The sequence below is a fragment of the Rhinoderma darwinii genome, chromosome 2 (genome assembly GCF_050947455.1).
Source record: "Rhinoderma darwinii isolate aRhiDar2 chromosome 2, aRhiDar2.hap1, whole genome shotgun sequence".
NCBI lineage: Eukaryota > Metazoa > Chordata > Amphibia > Anura > Rhinodermatidae > Rhinoderma > Rhinoderma darwinii.
In genome coordinates, this window is record NC_134688.1 from 83076105 (window position 1) to 83091517 (window position 15413).

The following is a 15413-nucleotide window of genomic DNA, read 5'->3' on the forward strand; positions in this document are numbered from 1 at the left end:
CTTCAAATCTTGGACTATTATAATGTCAATTCATATGGTTTTTACTTCTTGTTTTTTAATGTGTACATGGTAACGTGGCTGCCCAAATGGGACACTCCCTGTCAATATATCCTATTAGGGCATATGGGCAACAGAGAGGGGTCCTCCACTTCGGAGCCCTCTAATAGCCATAGAAGAAAGCCGCTGCATTGAGTGGCTCCCACTCTGGCAGACCCAGCACAAACATGTATTGCAATGATGAATCGGGCTGATCTCATGTAATCCTATGGCCCCCAGCAGCTTCCCCCAGTGACGACAGCTGATTGGATTTCAGCTGTTGGACCTGCAGTGATCAGCGGCTTAGTGTACGGAAGGGGTGGTGACAACCTTAGAGTCTGCAATGCAGATCTGTAAGGTAGACAGATTAAAGTAAAGTTGTCAATAAACAAATAATAGATGAATGATCAGCTGATATGTATGTTCCCCAATCCCAATTTCACTTCTAACATTCATCTGAGCATGCATGTTATTTATTATTAATAATAATAATAATAATAATAATAATAGGGGGTGATAAGCTGCTGCCATGTGTTAAAATTCATATTTTGGAGGAAAATAAATATAAGATTATCAGCTGATCCTGTCAAAACTGGTAAGATCCTCTAAAAAAAATAACATAGCCAGCTTAAAGGAATACTCCAGGAAACATTGATACACTGTGTGATGCCTAGTGTAGGCCTGAAGGGACGGTTCCTGACTTCTATTTTTGGTGTTCTTTGGGGTCATGCACCGCGGCCTCAGGTCCTGAACTAGGCATTACACAGTGTATTTTTTTCCTGGAGTGTTCCTTTAAGGCTTAAGGGAACCCTACAGCAAGGAGACAGTGGAGACAGAGGTGTTATCCACAGCAAACAATCAGATCACTGGTTCCATTCATTTTCTTACCTGCTTGAGAAACATATCACATTTACTTCTTCTGTTCATTACCTGACTCCCAGTGTCTAAATTCCTTGCAGACAGGTTATTCTAAATTGCAAAATGATGTAGACGCATACTGATGGCAGGTGTTGCTCTGTAGCCATCATGATATGTCATATGAAACTAAATGAAATGAAAGTGGAAGACCTGAAGACTCACTACAGAGACGCTACTACGGGATGACCGAGAGCTTGTCAGTGACTAGCACTGACGTCTTGTAGAACTATGGTCCTGGGTTCGATTCAGACCAGAGGCCACATCTGCATGGATTGTATGTTCTCCCTGTGTTTGGGTGGGTTTTTACTGATGTGAAATTGGCTCTAGTATGTCTGTATGTGACATAGAATAGAGACAGGGACTAATGTGAGTGATTACAGTCTGTGCACCACAGTCCAAAATATATAGGTAGCAGGGAATAATTACCTAATAACTTGTTTCATTATTTTATATTATCTTGCATTATACTTGTAATGTCGGGGTAGGAAGACAGACACGTGAGCCCTAATCTACCCGCCACTCAGTCCCTGCCTACTTGCACGGCCCATCCTAGGCGATGGCGTGCAACTGGGCGATGGTCCCTACGCTCAATAAGTGCACGACAGACAAACAGACGAGGGTACACAGAAGCTAAGGGAAATGGGGCAGTGGCCCACGGCAACACTGTGAGCAACAAGAGTAGTGAACGAGCCGAGTCAAACCAGGAGTGTACGAGGTACCAAACGCAGAGCAGGAGAGTAGTCAGTAAAGCCAGGGTAAAATTGAAGCAGAGGTCAAGCAGGAGCAGCAGAGCCAGGAAACAGGACAGAATCACAGGCAAAGAAAAAGCAGGAAATGAAGGTATAAATAGACAGAGGCCGGGAGCTAGCTCCATCTGGCCAGGCTGTGATAGGTTCTCCCACTCCTCAGCCTACCAGCCTGATTGGTAGCAGATCAAGTCACTCTATCAGACCTAGGAGCAGATGCAGACTGATTAATCACGGGCGTCGACACAGAAGCTGTGTCTGGCAGATCCTTTACAATACTACATTGCTATAAATTTCTAACACCATCATGTTATAACATATTATTGTATCACCTATTTGTAGAGTCACTATTCTGTCCAGAAAGGGGCGGCATTTCTTGGCATTGGGACAGATAACGTAATCCTAGTGGAGACAAATGACAGGTAAGTTCTGATATAAGGGATCAAGTATGTGCATTTTACACAAATATCTATTTACTGTTATTGTGTATTCTTCTTTTCCTTTTTTTAAATTTTTGTGAAAACTCCGTTATATAAATGTCAGTCGTGAATCTCTGTGGTTACATGACTGCGTTTAGGTCTTGTATAAAGCTAACTCCTGATGAGCTTGGTACTTTAATGCTGACACATGATAAAATCCTAAATGCCAGCAATTTCCACACCCAGATGTCATACTGTTCATTTTATGTTGTATCTTTTCTTGAACACAGGGGGGAAATGATTCCAGAAGATTTGGAGCACAAAATACAGAAAGCAAAATCTGAGGTAATTTGGGTTAATTCTAAAATTGGAAAACATCCTTCATTTTAGTAAACAATTGGCATGAATACTTGTGTTATAGGCATATTTACAGTTTTAGGCCTCATGCACAAGGCAATGCCATGTGCACAGACCTATATGGCGGTGCACTACAGGTTAATAATATGGACCAGAAGGCTCCATACGTGTGGCCCTCTGAGGTCTCCTATTCGAAACCTAGAATGGAATCCGTGAGACAAAAAGTGTGCCTACATGTAAAAAGACACGAGGTGTAAAGTATGGGCCCATAGATTTCTGTGGGCACCATATTTGCGATTTGTATAATATGGATGCCAAATATGGCCGTGTGCATGAGGCCTTAGACATTTATTATGTTGTTCTGAAACTGCAGTAGTGTCCATTACTGTGTGACTGTGTTTCGGACAAGTACACAATTGTTGGAAATGCACAATGGCAAATAACGGTCATAAGTGAAGAGATGCAAACCTCCATTTTTGTAACCTGCACAAACTCCTCCAGCTTCAAAAAAATCCCAGACGCATCTATCTTTTATTTGGAAAACTGGAAAAAAAAAAAATGTCTCTTATTTTCACAGACTGTCGGTAAATTTACACACAGTCTGTAACCCTGGCCTTAGCATGTGCAATACATTTCATATTTCTTATGATACAATTTTGTGCACGTTGTACAGCAGAGATAAATAATGTGAAGGTGATATCAGACTTGTATTCATTTTCTTCACTTTAGGGTTCTGTGCCTTTCTTAGTAAGCACAACTTGTGGGACAACTGTTTTTGGGGCATTTGATCCCCTTGACAGAATAGCTGAAGTGTGTGAACAGCATAGTCTATGGCTTCATGCTGATGTAAGTATGATTCTTTTTTACATGATTGTTGGTATTTGTGCCCAGATCCTCTGGCATAGCATGGCATCAGCAATACAAATAGTGCATGCTCATTGTTCTAAAACATACATTACCAGTATGCAGCCATTCTGATTTATTGTGAAGACATGATTGATGACATGCTTGATATCCATCGTTTCTGTAACTTAGAAAAATAGAAAATAAGTTTTCAAATTTATAACATTTGTTTTGTAAAAATGCCTACTATCGCTTACTAAACTAAGACCATGATATAACTCAAACTAAGTGGCCCATACACTGGTCAATTCACCACTGATCCAACCAGTGTTAAAATATTTTTCACTATTCGGAAACTAATAGTTACAGATACCTAAACGGCAAGATATTTGCAACAATCTGCCACTTGGCATGCCCAGAGCCACTCATAAATTTGTATCCTATATGTTTTTAGCTGTCAAAATTTCAATTATCAGACTATTATTAACCCAAAACCAAAAAGGACTGCATTTTAATCTATTTAAAAAAAGTGTGAGGACAATAAATGACATATCACCCCATCATAATGTGACTACATTAAGGGTGGTGGTGGCAGAGGTGTTCCACTGCCATTTAAATCAATTGGTAAAAGGAAATCTGTCAGCCCTTTTGAGCCCTCAAAACTGCTGACAACGCCATATGGAGGTGGGGGGAGGGCATTGGAATGATACGTGTTGTGTCAGTCATACCAATTGCATGACCAAGAAATCAACGTTTATTGCCCCGAGTACAGTGGTCGCAAGTGCCACTCTCTGATCTGAGTGACGGCTCTGGCATCCATTCAGGACACAGTTAGAGTTGTCATTCAAAGCTGAGGGGTGGGCCTTGCAATGTGAGGAAAAGCTGGAGCACTAGAATATCAAGCGGCCACCTCCGTGGCACTCGCGATCGTGGCACTTGCATGACCAACACAACAGGTATCAATACACTGCCCTCCTCTTCTATATAGAGCCGCTCAAAACTGCTAACAGATTGCCTTTAAATGAAATTAGTCAACAGTCTTTGAACAACCAATTTTTATTGAAAACGTTTCACCAGCAACTATCCAGGTGGTCTTGCTGCTAGGAATCCCACACTCAGCTACTCCTATTGGAGGAAGAAATCACCGAGCCCTATTTTAACTCCAAAAAGTCCAGTTTACACTTTTTCACGTTTTTTATGTATTTTCATAGCCAAAAGCAGACATGGAAATTTAGGGGAAGATAAGTGAATTCAGAGGCTTTATAATTCTTATTGGTTTTAGGTCTATCGACAATTTTGCCTATAGATAAAGTTGCATAAAAAAAAAAAACAATTAAAATGCAAAGTGTGAATATAGCCCGAGCAGTAAAATACCCCTTGATTTTTTAACAAGGCATAACATGTCAAATTTATCTTAAAGGGCTGAGTAACAAACGATGTGAGACCTTTAATAAGACAATATTGGTTGTAGCCCAGCTATAGCAACTAATGCATTGTATGAATAAGTCGTAACTAATTCATATTCATTCTTCTATAGGCTGCATGGGGAGGCAGTGCCTTGTTATCCAGTAGGCACAGGAATCTACTGAAAGGAATAGAGAGGTCAGTGGCAGTGCTACGGCTGGATGAAAAATCAATACAGATGACTGATAAAGATGTATACTGTGATCTTTGTTAACACTAAAGACTGGTAAATGATGGGATTCTAATATATGTTTCGATATTTTTATTAAAGAGTAAAAACAGAAAGGGTGTGCCAAACCAAATAGAATACATTACTAATATGGCCGCAAGACTTAGATCCCCAACCCCCACGTTTTTGTGGGAAAAAAAAAATCTTAGAGCACCATATGAAGATCTAACTTCAGTCCAGGTCTTGCAGTCCTAATACGGACATTAAAATGCGTCTAACAAATAGTCAGCAAAAAAGAGGATTTGGAACCAAAACTTCAAACTGGCCATATATTAGTAAGCCAGTTAGAGTAGCAGCTAGAATTTGGTAATTATACCTTTTTTTTCCAGAGATATTGCCATTTTTCTATTTTGTTGAGGTGGCCATTTTTTAAATTGTTACAACAGGAGTGCAACCAGTGGCGGATTAAGTGTACCATGGGCCCTGGGCTGTTGACACAACTTGGGCCCCCTCCTTCCCCCCTCACAAGCAATCCAACCCCCCCAACCTGCTGACACTGTACCAGTCAGTGCCACTGACCTGACGGATACAGGTTTTTGCACTAGATACAGCTGCTCTGTATTCAGGATATAAAGCAACTGTATCTCAAAAAGTAAAAATCTTTTTTAATAAAAAGTATTTAGAAAGTTGCACCAGACACCAGTGATTGTCTGTCCGCTGTCTCTAACATCATGTCCTCTCTCTATCTGAAACTGAATCTTTCTAAAACTGAGCTCCTTGTGTTCCCACCATCTACTAACCTCCCTAAACCTGATGTCTCCATCTCTGTGTATGGCACTACCATCACTCCTAAGCAGCACGCCCGCTGTCTCGGGGTTAATTTTGACTCAGATCTTTCCTTTACTCCCCACATACAATCACTTTCACGCTCCTGTCATTTTCACCTCAAAAACATCTCCAGAATCCGCTCTTTTCTTACGGAGGAAACAGCCAAAACTCTCATTGTTGCTCTGATTCACTCTCGTCTTGACTACTGTAACTCATTACTAGTCGGTCTTCCCCTCACTAAACTCTCCCTCTCCAATCTATCCTCAATGCAGCAGCCAGGCTCATCTTTATGACCAACCGCTACACCAACGCCTCTAATCTGTGCCAGTCACTGCACTGGTTGCCCATCCCCTCCCGAATAAAATTCAAACTTATTACTCTCACCCACAAAGCTTTCCACAGTGCTGCACCTCCTTACATCTCCTCCCTCATCTCTGTCTACCACCCTACTCGGGCTCTACGTTCTGCCAACGACCTTAGATTAAAATCCTCCATAATCCGAACCTCCCACTCCCGTCTCCAAGATTTCTCTCGTGCTGCACCCGTCCTCTGGAATGCGCTACCCCAGACAATCCGATTAATTCCCAATATCCACAGTTTTAAACGTGCCCTGAAAACACCTCTATTTAGACAGGCCTATAACATTCCCTAATCTGACTCCTTTCCATGGCCCTCCTTTTAGATTAGTCATCAGAATAAGATTCCCTCACACTCCTTCTCTTCATGTCCGTCATACACGGATACTGGCTGGTGACAGGCTCATGCAGCTTTATGTTACCACCGCATGTGTATAAAAATGGCCGGACTATTGTGCAGAACAAACACTGTTACACTTTGTGCCTCCCTTATTTCCTCATAGATTGTAAGCTCTTGCGAGCAGGGTCCTCACTCCCCAGGTTTGAATTGTAAATGAACCTTGTCACTATGTAATGTCTGATATTGTTTGTTTCATGTGCCCTCTAAATTGTAAAGTGCTGCGTAATATGTTGGCGCTATATAAATAAAGATTATTATTATTATTATTATTATTAAAGAAAAAGTAATACATAATAACAATAATAATAATGAAAAAAAATTAACACCTCTCTTTAAAGTGTAACTATACTTTTAAAAAAATGTTGACATGTCATACTGATATGTCAGAATTTTTAATCGGATGGGAGTCCGAGCACTGAGAACCCCACCAATCGCTAAAGTGAAGCGGCAGAAGCGCACGATTGAATGCTGCGCCACTGATCGGCATTCCTAGGAGTGGTATACGTCCGTACACCGCTTGCTTGGCTTTCCGAGAAAAGCAGATCAGAAAGGATGCGGCACAGCAGTCATCTGAGCGCTTCTGCGACTTTGTTTTAGCGATCCATGGGGGTCTCAGTGCTCGGACCCCCACCGATCAAAACTTCTGACATTTCACTATGACCTGTCAGAAGTTTTTTTAGAAGTTTAGTTTCACTTTAAAGGGGTTTTCCCGTGAGGGAAATTTATGACATATCCTGTGGATCCTGTCAGATAGATGTGAGTGCCACCTCTGGGACCCGCACCTATCTCTAGAACCAGGTCCCCTAAACCCTGTTCTACCTCTTTCTGCTATCGCTGCCTCCCGGCCACTTCCTGACTGCATGGACTTTCCGTAACTTTCATTCAGTTCTTTGGGACTCCGCAAGCTATGCTGTTTCCGTAACTCCCGACCATGTAATCAGGATGGGGCCGGGAGGCAGCGAGAGCAGAAACAGGTAGTAAGGGGATTAGGGGGCCCCGTTCTAGAGATAGGTGCGGATCCCAGAGGTGGGGCCTACATTTAGCTGACATTTATGACAAATTATGTGGTCCTGTGGATATGTCATAAATTTCTCTCATGGGAAAACTGAGGGCTGTATGGGGGGGATTATATTGCAAGGGGAGGTGACTTACCCTTTGTAATATATTCGTAACTAGTGAGGGCTTTATGGAAAGGGATTATACTAAATGGGGGGGGGGGTCTAACCATCTAAGTGACTCCAGAGGACTCCATGAAGGGGGGAATAACCCCCCATCCCATCCCCCATAGAGCCCTCAGTATTTCAGTATTTATTATACAGCAGGGGGGGTTGAGCGTGTAACTGACTGCTGAGTGTCTATGGGGGGAAATTATTGTCCCCCCATAGAGTCCTCTGCAGTGAGTTACACGCTCAACCCCCCCTGCTGTATAATAAATACTGAAATACTGAGGGCTCTATGGGGGATGTGATGGGGGATTATTCCCCTCTGGAGTCACTTAGATGGAAATCTCACCCCCCCCCCCCCTTTGCTGTATAATCTATCCCCCTTTAGCCTCTGCCGATTGTTGCTTGTGGCAGGCTGGCAGGACGAACATGAAGACTTACCTTCTTCCTCGTCGCTCGACCACCACCCTTCTCGTCCGTTCCTCACTGGCAGCGTCAAAGAGGGGCGTGTTCTACTACGACTAGCAGACGCACATCTGCTAGTCCTATCCAGCTATTGCTATCCATCCCCCTCCTCCTCATCAGCACTGCACTGGCGGCTCCATTCTGTTGCAGTCCGCCCACCCGCCCCTCCCTCTCTCTCCCTCCCTCTCTCACCCTCCCTCTCAACGGCCATTAGCGGCGCTACCACGCCGTGAGTCTTTAAGTGATTTTTAAAATGATGTGCGGTTCGGGCTGCCATGGGCCCCCTCGGAGCCTTGTCCCCGGGCGGCCGCCCGAACCGCCCATACGATAATCCGCCACTGAGTGCAACCATATTGGTTGTCATTGACAAATTAGCTTCTCAAATTTCTTTGTTTCATACAATGTTAAAGGGTAGCTCAACTTTCAAAAAACTTCTGACATGTCAGTGACATGTCAGAAGTTTTGATCTGTGGGGGCCTGAGTACAGAGTCCACCACCGATCGCTAAAACGAAGCTGCAGAAGCGCTCAGGTGAGCGTTGAGCCACTTGGTTTGTGATTGGCTTTTCTTGGAAAGCCAAGCAGTTGGTGTACGGGCTCATAGACTTTTTATTGAGCCTGTACACCATTTGCTCTGCTTTCCCAGAAACGAGGATTAGACGCCAAGCGGTTCAGTGGTCACCTGAGCGCTTCTGCCACTTAATTTTAGTGATCAGTGGGAGTCTTAGTGCTCAGAACACCACCAATCAAAACTTCTGACATGTCACTATGACATGTCAGAAGTTTTTTGAAAGTTTAGTTACCATTTATGCATTATGGTTTTATTCTATATTATTTATAATTTTGTCCTTTTTTCAGGGCAGATTCTGTGACATGGAATCCTCACAAATTATTAGGTGTCGGTTTGCAATGTTCTGCTTTTCTCCTACGGGACACAACTGTGAGTATACTTAAAATTATTAAACTACACAAAGGCCTTGTTCACACAAGTAGTTTTTGAAACTTTGGATTTTTAAAAAAATACTGCACTATGTAAACCTTGTACAACTGCATCTGGAGCAGGGCCTCTCAATCTTTTTCTAATGAGGGAAAATTTAACGTTTCTCCGGTTTTTATCTTTCATTTGTCTACTAAACTCTTTATAACATTAAAATAAGCACATAAAGGGTCAAATATGTTGCTAAACCAGCGCTTGGTGCTGCCAGAGATAGACCTGAGCAGTATATGATCACTTCTGCCAAATCTATCTCCCCAGCTGCACTTCACCAACAATTGGTTGGCACCTCACCAGTGATGTCAAAGTTAGAGTAGCACTGAGATAGAGCATATATTGCAGATATACACTACCGTTCAAAAGTTTAGGGTCACTTAGAAATTTCCTTATTTTTGCAAGAAAAGCACAGTTTTTTTTCAATGAAGATAACATTAAATTAATCATAAATACACTCTATACATTGTTAATGTGCTAAATGACTATTCTAGCTGCAAACGTCTGGTTTTTAATGCAATATCTACATAGGTGTATAGAGGCCCATTTCCAGCAACCATCACTCCAGTGTTCTAATGGTACATTGTGTTTGCTAACTGTGTTAAAAGGCTAATGGATGATTAGAAAACACTTGAAAACCCTTGTGCAATTATGTTAGCACCGCTGTAAACAGTTTTGCTGTTTAGAGGAGCTATAAAACTGACCTTCCTTTGAGCTAGTTGAGAATCTGGAGCATTACATTTGTGGGTTCGATTAAACTCTCAAAATGGCTAGAAAAAGAGAGCTTTCATGTGAAACTCGACAGTCTATTCTTGTTCTTAGAAATGAAGGCTATTCCATGCGAGAAATTGCTAAGAAACTGTAGATTTCCTACAACGGTGTGTACTACTCCCTTCAGAGGACAGCACACACAGGCTCTAACCAGAGTAGAAAGAGAAGTGGGAGGCCCCGCTGCACAACTGAGCAACAAGACAAGTACATTAGAGTCTCTAGTTTGAGAAATAGACGCCTCACAGGTCCTCAACTGGCAGCTTCATTAAATAGTACCCACAAAACGCTAGTGTCAACGTCTACAGTGAAGAGGCGACTCCGGGATGCTGGCCTTCAGGGCAGAGTGGCAAAGAAAAAGCCATATCTGAGACTGGCTAATAAAAGGAAAAGATTAATATGGGCAAAAGCACACAGACATTGGACAGAGGAAGATTGGAAAAAAGTGTTATGGACAGACGAATCAAAGTTTGAGGTGTTTGGATCACACAGAAGAACATTTGTGAGACGCAGAACAACTGAAAAGATGCTGGAAGAGTGCCTGACGCCATCTGTCAAGCATGGTGGAGGTAATGTGATGGTCTGGGGTTGCTTTGGTGCTGGTAAAGTGGGAGATTTGTACAAGGTAAGAGGGATTTTGAATAAGGAAGGCTATCACTCCATTTTGCAACGCCATACCCTGTGGACAGCGCTTGATTGGAGTCAATTTCATCCTACAACAGGACAATGACCCAAAGCACACCTCCAAATTATGCAAGAACTATTTAGGGAAGAAGCAGGCAGCTGGTATTCAATCTGTAATGGAGTGGCCAGCGCAGTCACCAGATCTCAACCCCATAGAGCTGTTGTGGGAGCAGCTTGACCGTATGGTACGCAAGAAGTGCCCATCAAGCCAATCCAACTTGTGGGAGGGGCTTCTGGAAGCATGGGGTGACATTTCTCCCGATTACCTCAGCAAATTAACAGCTAGAATGCCAAAGGTCTGCAATGCTGTAATTGCTGCAAATGGAGCATTCTTTGACGAAAGCAAAGTTTGAAGGAGAAAATTATTATTTCAAATAAAAATCATTATTTCTAACCTTGTCAATGTCTTGACTATATTTTCTAGTCATTTTGCAACTCAATTGATAAATATAAGTGTGAGTTTTCATGGAAAATACAAAATTGTCTGGGTGACCCCAAACTTTTGAACGGTAGTGTACATGTAAAATCATAACACATACATTATAGATTATAAGAATTTAAGCACGACTTTCTTCTCATGTTTCTGTATGTATTTTGTTGAAGTCAATTGTTTGCATCTATCTATTAGGTCATGTACAGTGCTGCGTAATATGTTGCCACGTATTAAATAAAGGATAATAATATCACAAAAACACAATCAACTAAAAGTTTAACTCCACTCAAAACTTGAGAAATCAGGTGTGACTATTATGAACCCAAATATCCTGCTCATAACCACATTCACAGGGTCCACGAAGCTGAGATGTGAGGAGCTGTTTGGTGGGGTGTTCACATTGCAGAGCTGATTTATCTATCCCTATCAAACAACTCTTTTATCTCAGCTGCCTGGACTACTGTATGACATGGGGGAGTGAATTATTGGGGTTCCCTGCATTTACACCTGAAACAGGTTTCAAATGGAGTTAGCTGGCCACTTATAATTGAGTTTATTTGCTTTTAAATATTAAAGGGTAGCTCTAGCTTTGGAGCATCTTTCGCTAATATAAGGCAATTGTGTAATAATGTAATCCCTAATATATAACAGTTGTCTGAATCGATCCCTTTACAAGCGGAAATCAGTAACGAGGAATTGTAATTACCCATTTCTGTTCTCCTGTTGCAATCTGGAGTGCCATCCTGCCGGTTTTATCTGCAGAATACAGATACCATTTTCTTCCCACAGAACACGTATATGTCACACTATCAATTTTATCACAACCGTTTATATAAATGGTCAAAAAATAAAAAATAAAAAAAATTTGACATCAATATGTATACACGGTGCTATAATAGGAAGCAATGTGTAGTTAATACCTACTGAATGATGTTTCATGAGATTATTGGGTAGAATGGGTTACGATGAGCATTTGTTATTTCTCCATGTACAAAATAACACTAGGAAATGTACTGGTGCTCATGTATACAAAGTATGGTGAGCCTCTAAAGCCAAGGACACAAGCACGCAGCAGAGCATCGTAGTACAGAGATGCATGGACTCTGTATGTGTCACGTTGGGCATGTGGACCCACTGGGCCGTGCCGCCTTGACGGTATGGCAGCTGGCCAACAGGTCACAGTCTAAAGTTCGTATAGTGTACCTGTGGTAGCTCAGACAGTAGCAAGACAGGCTCGGCTGGGACTAGGCAGCTGGTGCCAGGCGTGGAACACAGCACAGCATGACTTCAGCTCAACACGGCACTTGACCAGGATAGCACGGGATACAGGTAGCAGGAACGGAAAACACTGGGAACTGGAAGACACTAGGAGACCATTATAGTCCAGGGTGCTCTGGGAGCGATCAGCTCAATCTCCCACCTGTGTGCGACCTGGCTCCTTGTCTGGACTGATCTACCGAGCGCATCCTGGTGGTCATTGTGGAACAGGACGGCCGCATGTGCAGACATCTTTGGATAGAAGGCTGTCGACGGGATGGAAGGAGTTACAGTATGCCACCACATGGTGCTCTGTCGCAATGCCTATAGGGAAAATAACGTCATGTGATTGAGCATGCCACAATTTTTTGTGTCAGATTCAGCTCTGTATGCTTTTGTATGAAATCGGAGGTACAGTAGGTTGCTGTGTTATGGCTCTGCATGGGGCCCAAGTTCACAACTGATCTAAACAAATTGAAAAACTATCTTCAGTTTTAGAATATGCCACCAAAATAATTAAAAATAAAGAAAAAGATTACGTTTCTCAGATCTGTCATGAACTTTTTTTTAATATTAAATGCATTAAGAGAAAGTATGTGAATCTTGATTACAAATAGTTCATATATTTAATGCATATACATAAAGCCTACAAAGCTTTTGTACATATGTAATAATAAGTTGCAACATTTTCAAGTACACAGAAAGGTAACAAATGCTTACAAATGGTTTCATGTGTGACAAATTCCACAATTTGTGGGAGATGTTTCACTTGGCCAAAGATATTTTTTCAGACTAAAAATGACATTTCCAGACAACGTTTATACATGATCCCCATTCTGTCTACATCAAGCTGACAGCACATCTTATGCTCGTCTGGCCAAAAACTTTCTCCCTAGCCATGCATGTTGGGATGAGTGGCTGCCAGGTACATATTGCATCAGTTATCTCCAGGGAAGAAAGGATCAGGTATGTTGAAATCCAGCTTGCTCAATCCTTGTTTTCTCTAACAGTCAAGCTGCCCCGATACGCCAAATATTGTCAGTGGATCCCAACTATCATCTAATGTGGATGGCCAGCTTTCAGGAATGCAATCTGCTGCCTTTGCTATGATGTAAATACATAGAGTGGCATACACTAACTGTCTCCAGTTCTTTACAGAAATTATTAGATAGATGTCATGCAGCAAACGCCACCTACCTGTTCCAAACAGACAAATTTTACGACCTGAAATATGACACTGGCAATAAATCAATCCAATGTGGTCGCCGAGTAGACTGTCTGAAACTCTGGCTAATGTGGAAAGCACTTGGATCCAAGGGGCTGGAGAGAAGAGTGGACAAAGCGCTGGAGCATACAAGGTACCAGATGACCAAACAACTCATGGTCTTAATGTCCTAAGTTAAAAAAAGAAAAAAGGGTCTACTTTATCAGAAACAGGGTCTCTCTTGTCCATGGGTTGTGTCTGGGGTTGCAGCTCAGCCCCATTCTGCAAAAAAAATCAGACCCTTTGTTATCATCTTGGACATCTCTGAGCCGAGCATGCATGTTTCTGTTGGAGTCGGGTGAAACAGCGATCTCATGTGTTTGGTCGGCTTTAGAGCTCGCATTTTATTTGGGCAATAATCCAACAAGCAGCTCATAACTGATAGCATGATTCCATCTGATACCACACACCTGGCTCTGGTTGTCTAATACTTGCCTTCTAAGGCTCTGTTCACACCTGCATTTGTCTCTATGTTCTGTCATGTCTACAGAAGAACATAGAGAAACCCTTCTATTAACATCCCAATTCATTCCATAAGGGAATTTTCTGATGACATCACTTAGTTTCAGTTAGCCTCCAGGCAGAATAGCCCAGTCCACTACGTTATTCTACTCTGTGAAAACAACAGAAACCTAACAGATTACCAATAAATTTAACGGGATTAATTGGAATCCATTATGCTTCCATTTTTAACCTTAAAAATGGATCCACCAGAAACTGATTCCTTCCCGCAGGTGTGAACAGCATGTATTTGAATAATACATGATAGTCAATAACTTGTGACACTTACCTGATGTTTCCAGATGTTCTTCATAGTAAATAGATGTATTCATCTTTTTCATTTCTAAGACGTTATTGTAGCATTACTTTCTGTCCTTTAGATATCTGGCTGAGGAGATGAAGAGGAGGGAAGGTTTCCGCTTGCTTATGGAGGTATGATTGGTGAAGGTTACATCTTTAGGAAAATCTCATTGCGGTTTTGCAAACAATAAATAAATGTAACATTAATTTAAAAAAATCTAAATAAAAAATGTGATGCAGTACAAGGAGATAAATCACAATGTATATGGTTCATTCATCATTAAAGCCTCTATGGTCGTTCCGCATCTATCAGCAGATTATACCTTACTCTCAAATCTGTTTTACTATGAGTGCCCATACAGACTAACGTGTATGTGGGTGTCCCGAACCTCCTCCGACAGCAGATGTCGGCGGACAGACGGATCGGGGCTATTGGTTTTCTACATGCCCGATCCTTTATTCCTGCGAAAGAGAGCATTCAGCCGACAGCCGTTGTAATTGTATGGACAGCTAGACTCCTACTACCATCTAGGCAGAGATGCAAAAATACACTGATAACGTAAGGTTTGTGCAATGATATTATGAAGAGCTTCCTATGTGGAATCCATTAGAGCATGTGGATCGCGTCTGCCATTGGTTTTGTATATACAGGTATTTAGTTTACTACATACTTATTTTTATTTTTCTACAGCCAGAGTTTGTGAACTTATGTTTTTGGTATGTGCCACCGAGTCTTCGAAAAAAAGAGAATTCCTCAGATTTCTGGACCAGACTTGGAAAGGTATTTTAACACCTAGTATTCAATCAATTCTTAAAAGGGGCTATCCGGGATCTGAAATGTTTTTTTAGGGGCTGGAAATTAAATAAATAAACCAAAAAAAGCAATACTTACCTATCCTTGCCCCTGGCGATCCAGCACTGAGGCTCTGGCAGCACTCCCGGTGGTTGCTTACATGTACGTAGCATGTAACCGCTGCACCCACTCAGAGGGCACAGCGGGGCTCACTTGTAACGAATCATATTTCTGGCAAAATGCCAGAAATACATATGGCCTTT

The 15413-nt window shown here is 41.9% G+C and overlaps 1 protein-coding gene across 4 annotated transcripts in view; it reads left to right on the forward strand.

Moving 5' to 3' along the window:
• Nucleotides 1-15413, forward strand: part of CSAD (cysteine sulfinic acid decarboxylase) — a 59692-nt gene that overhangs the window by 40414 nt on the left and 3865 nt on the right. For all 4 annotated transcript variants that reach the window (XM_075851829.1, XM_075851826.1, XM_075851828.1 and 1 more), the window contains 8 exons: nucleotides 2043-2122; nucleotides 2410-2464; nucleotides 3206-3322; nucleotides 4857-4921; nucleotides 9021-9102; nucleotides 13451-13650; nucleotides 14438-14489; nucleotides 15049-15138. In XM_075851829.1, the coding sequence (XP_075707944.1) occupies nucleotides 2043-2122; nucleotides 2410-2464; nucleotides 3206-3322; nucleotides 4857-4921; nucleotides 9021-9102; nucleotides 13451-13650; nucleotides 14438-14489; nucleotides 15049-15138 (741 nt within the window). The remainder of the gene's footprint in view (nucleotides 1-2042; nucleotides 2123-2409; nucleotides 2465-3205; nucleotides 3323-4856; nucleotides 4922-9020; nucleotides 9103-13450; nucleotides 13651-14437; nucleotides 14490-15048; nucleotides 15139-15413) is intronic.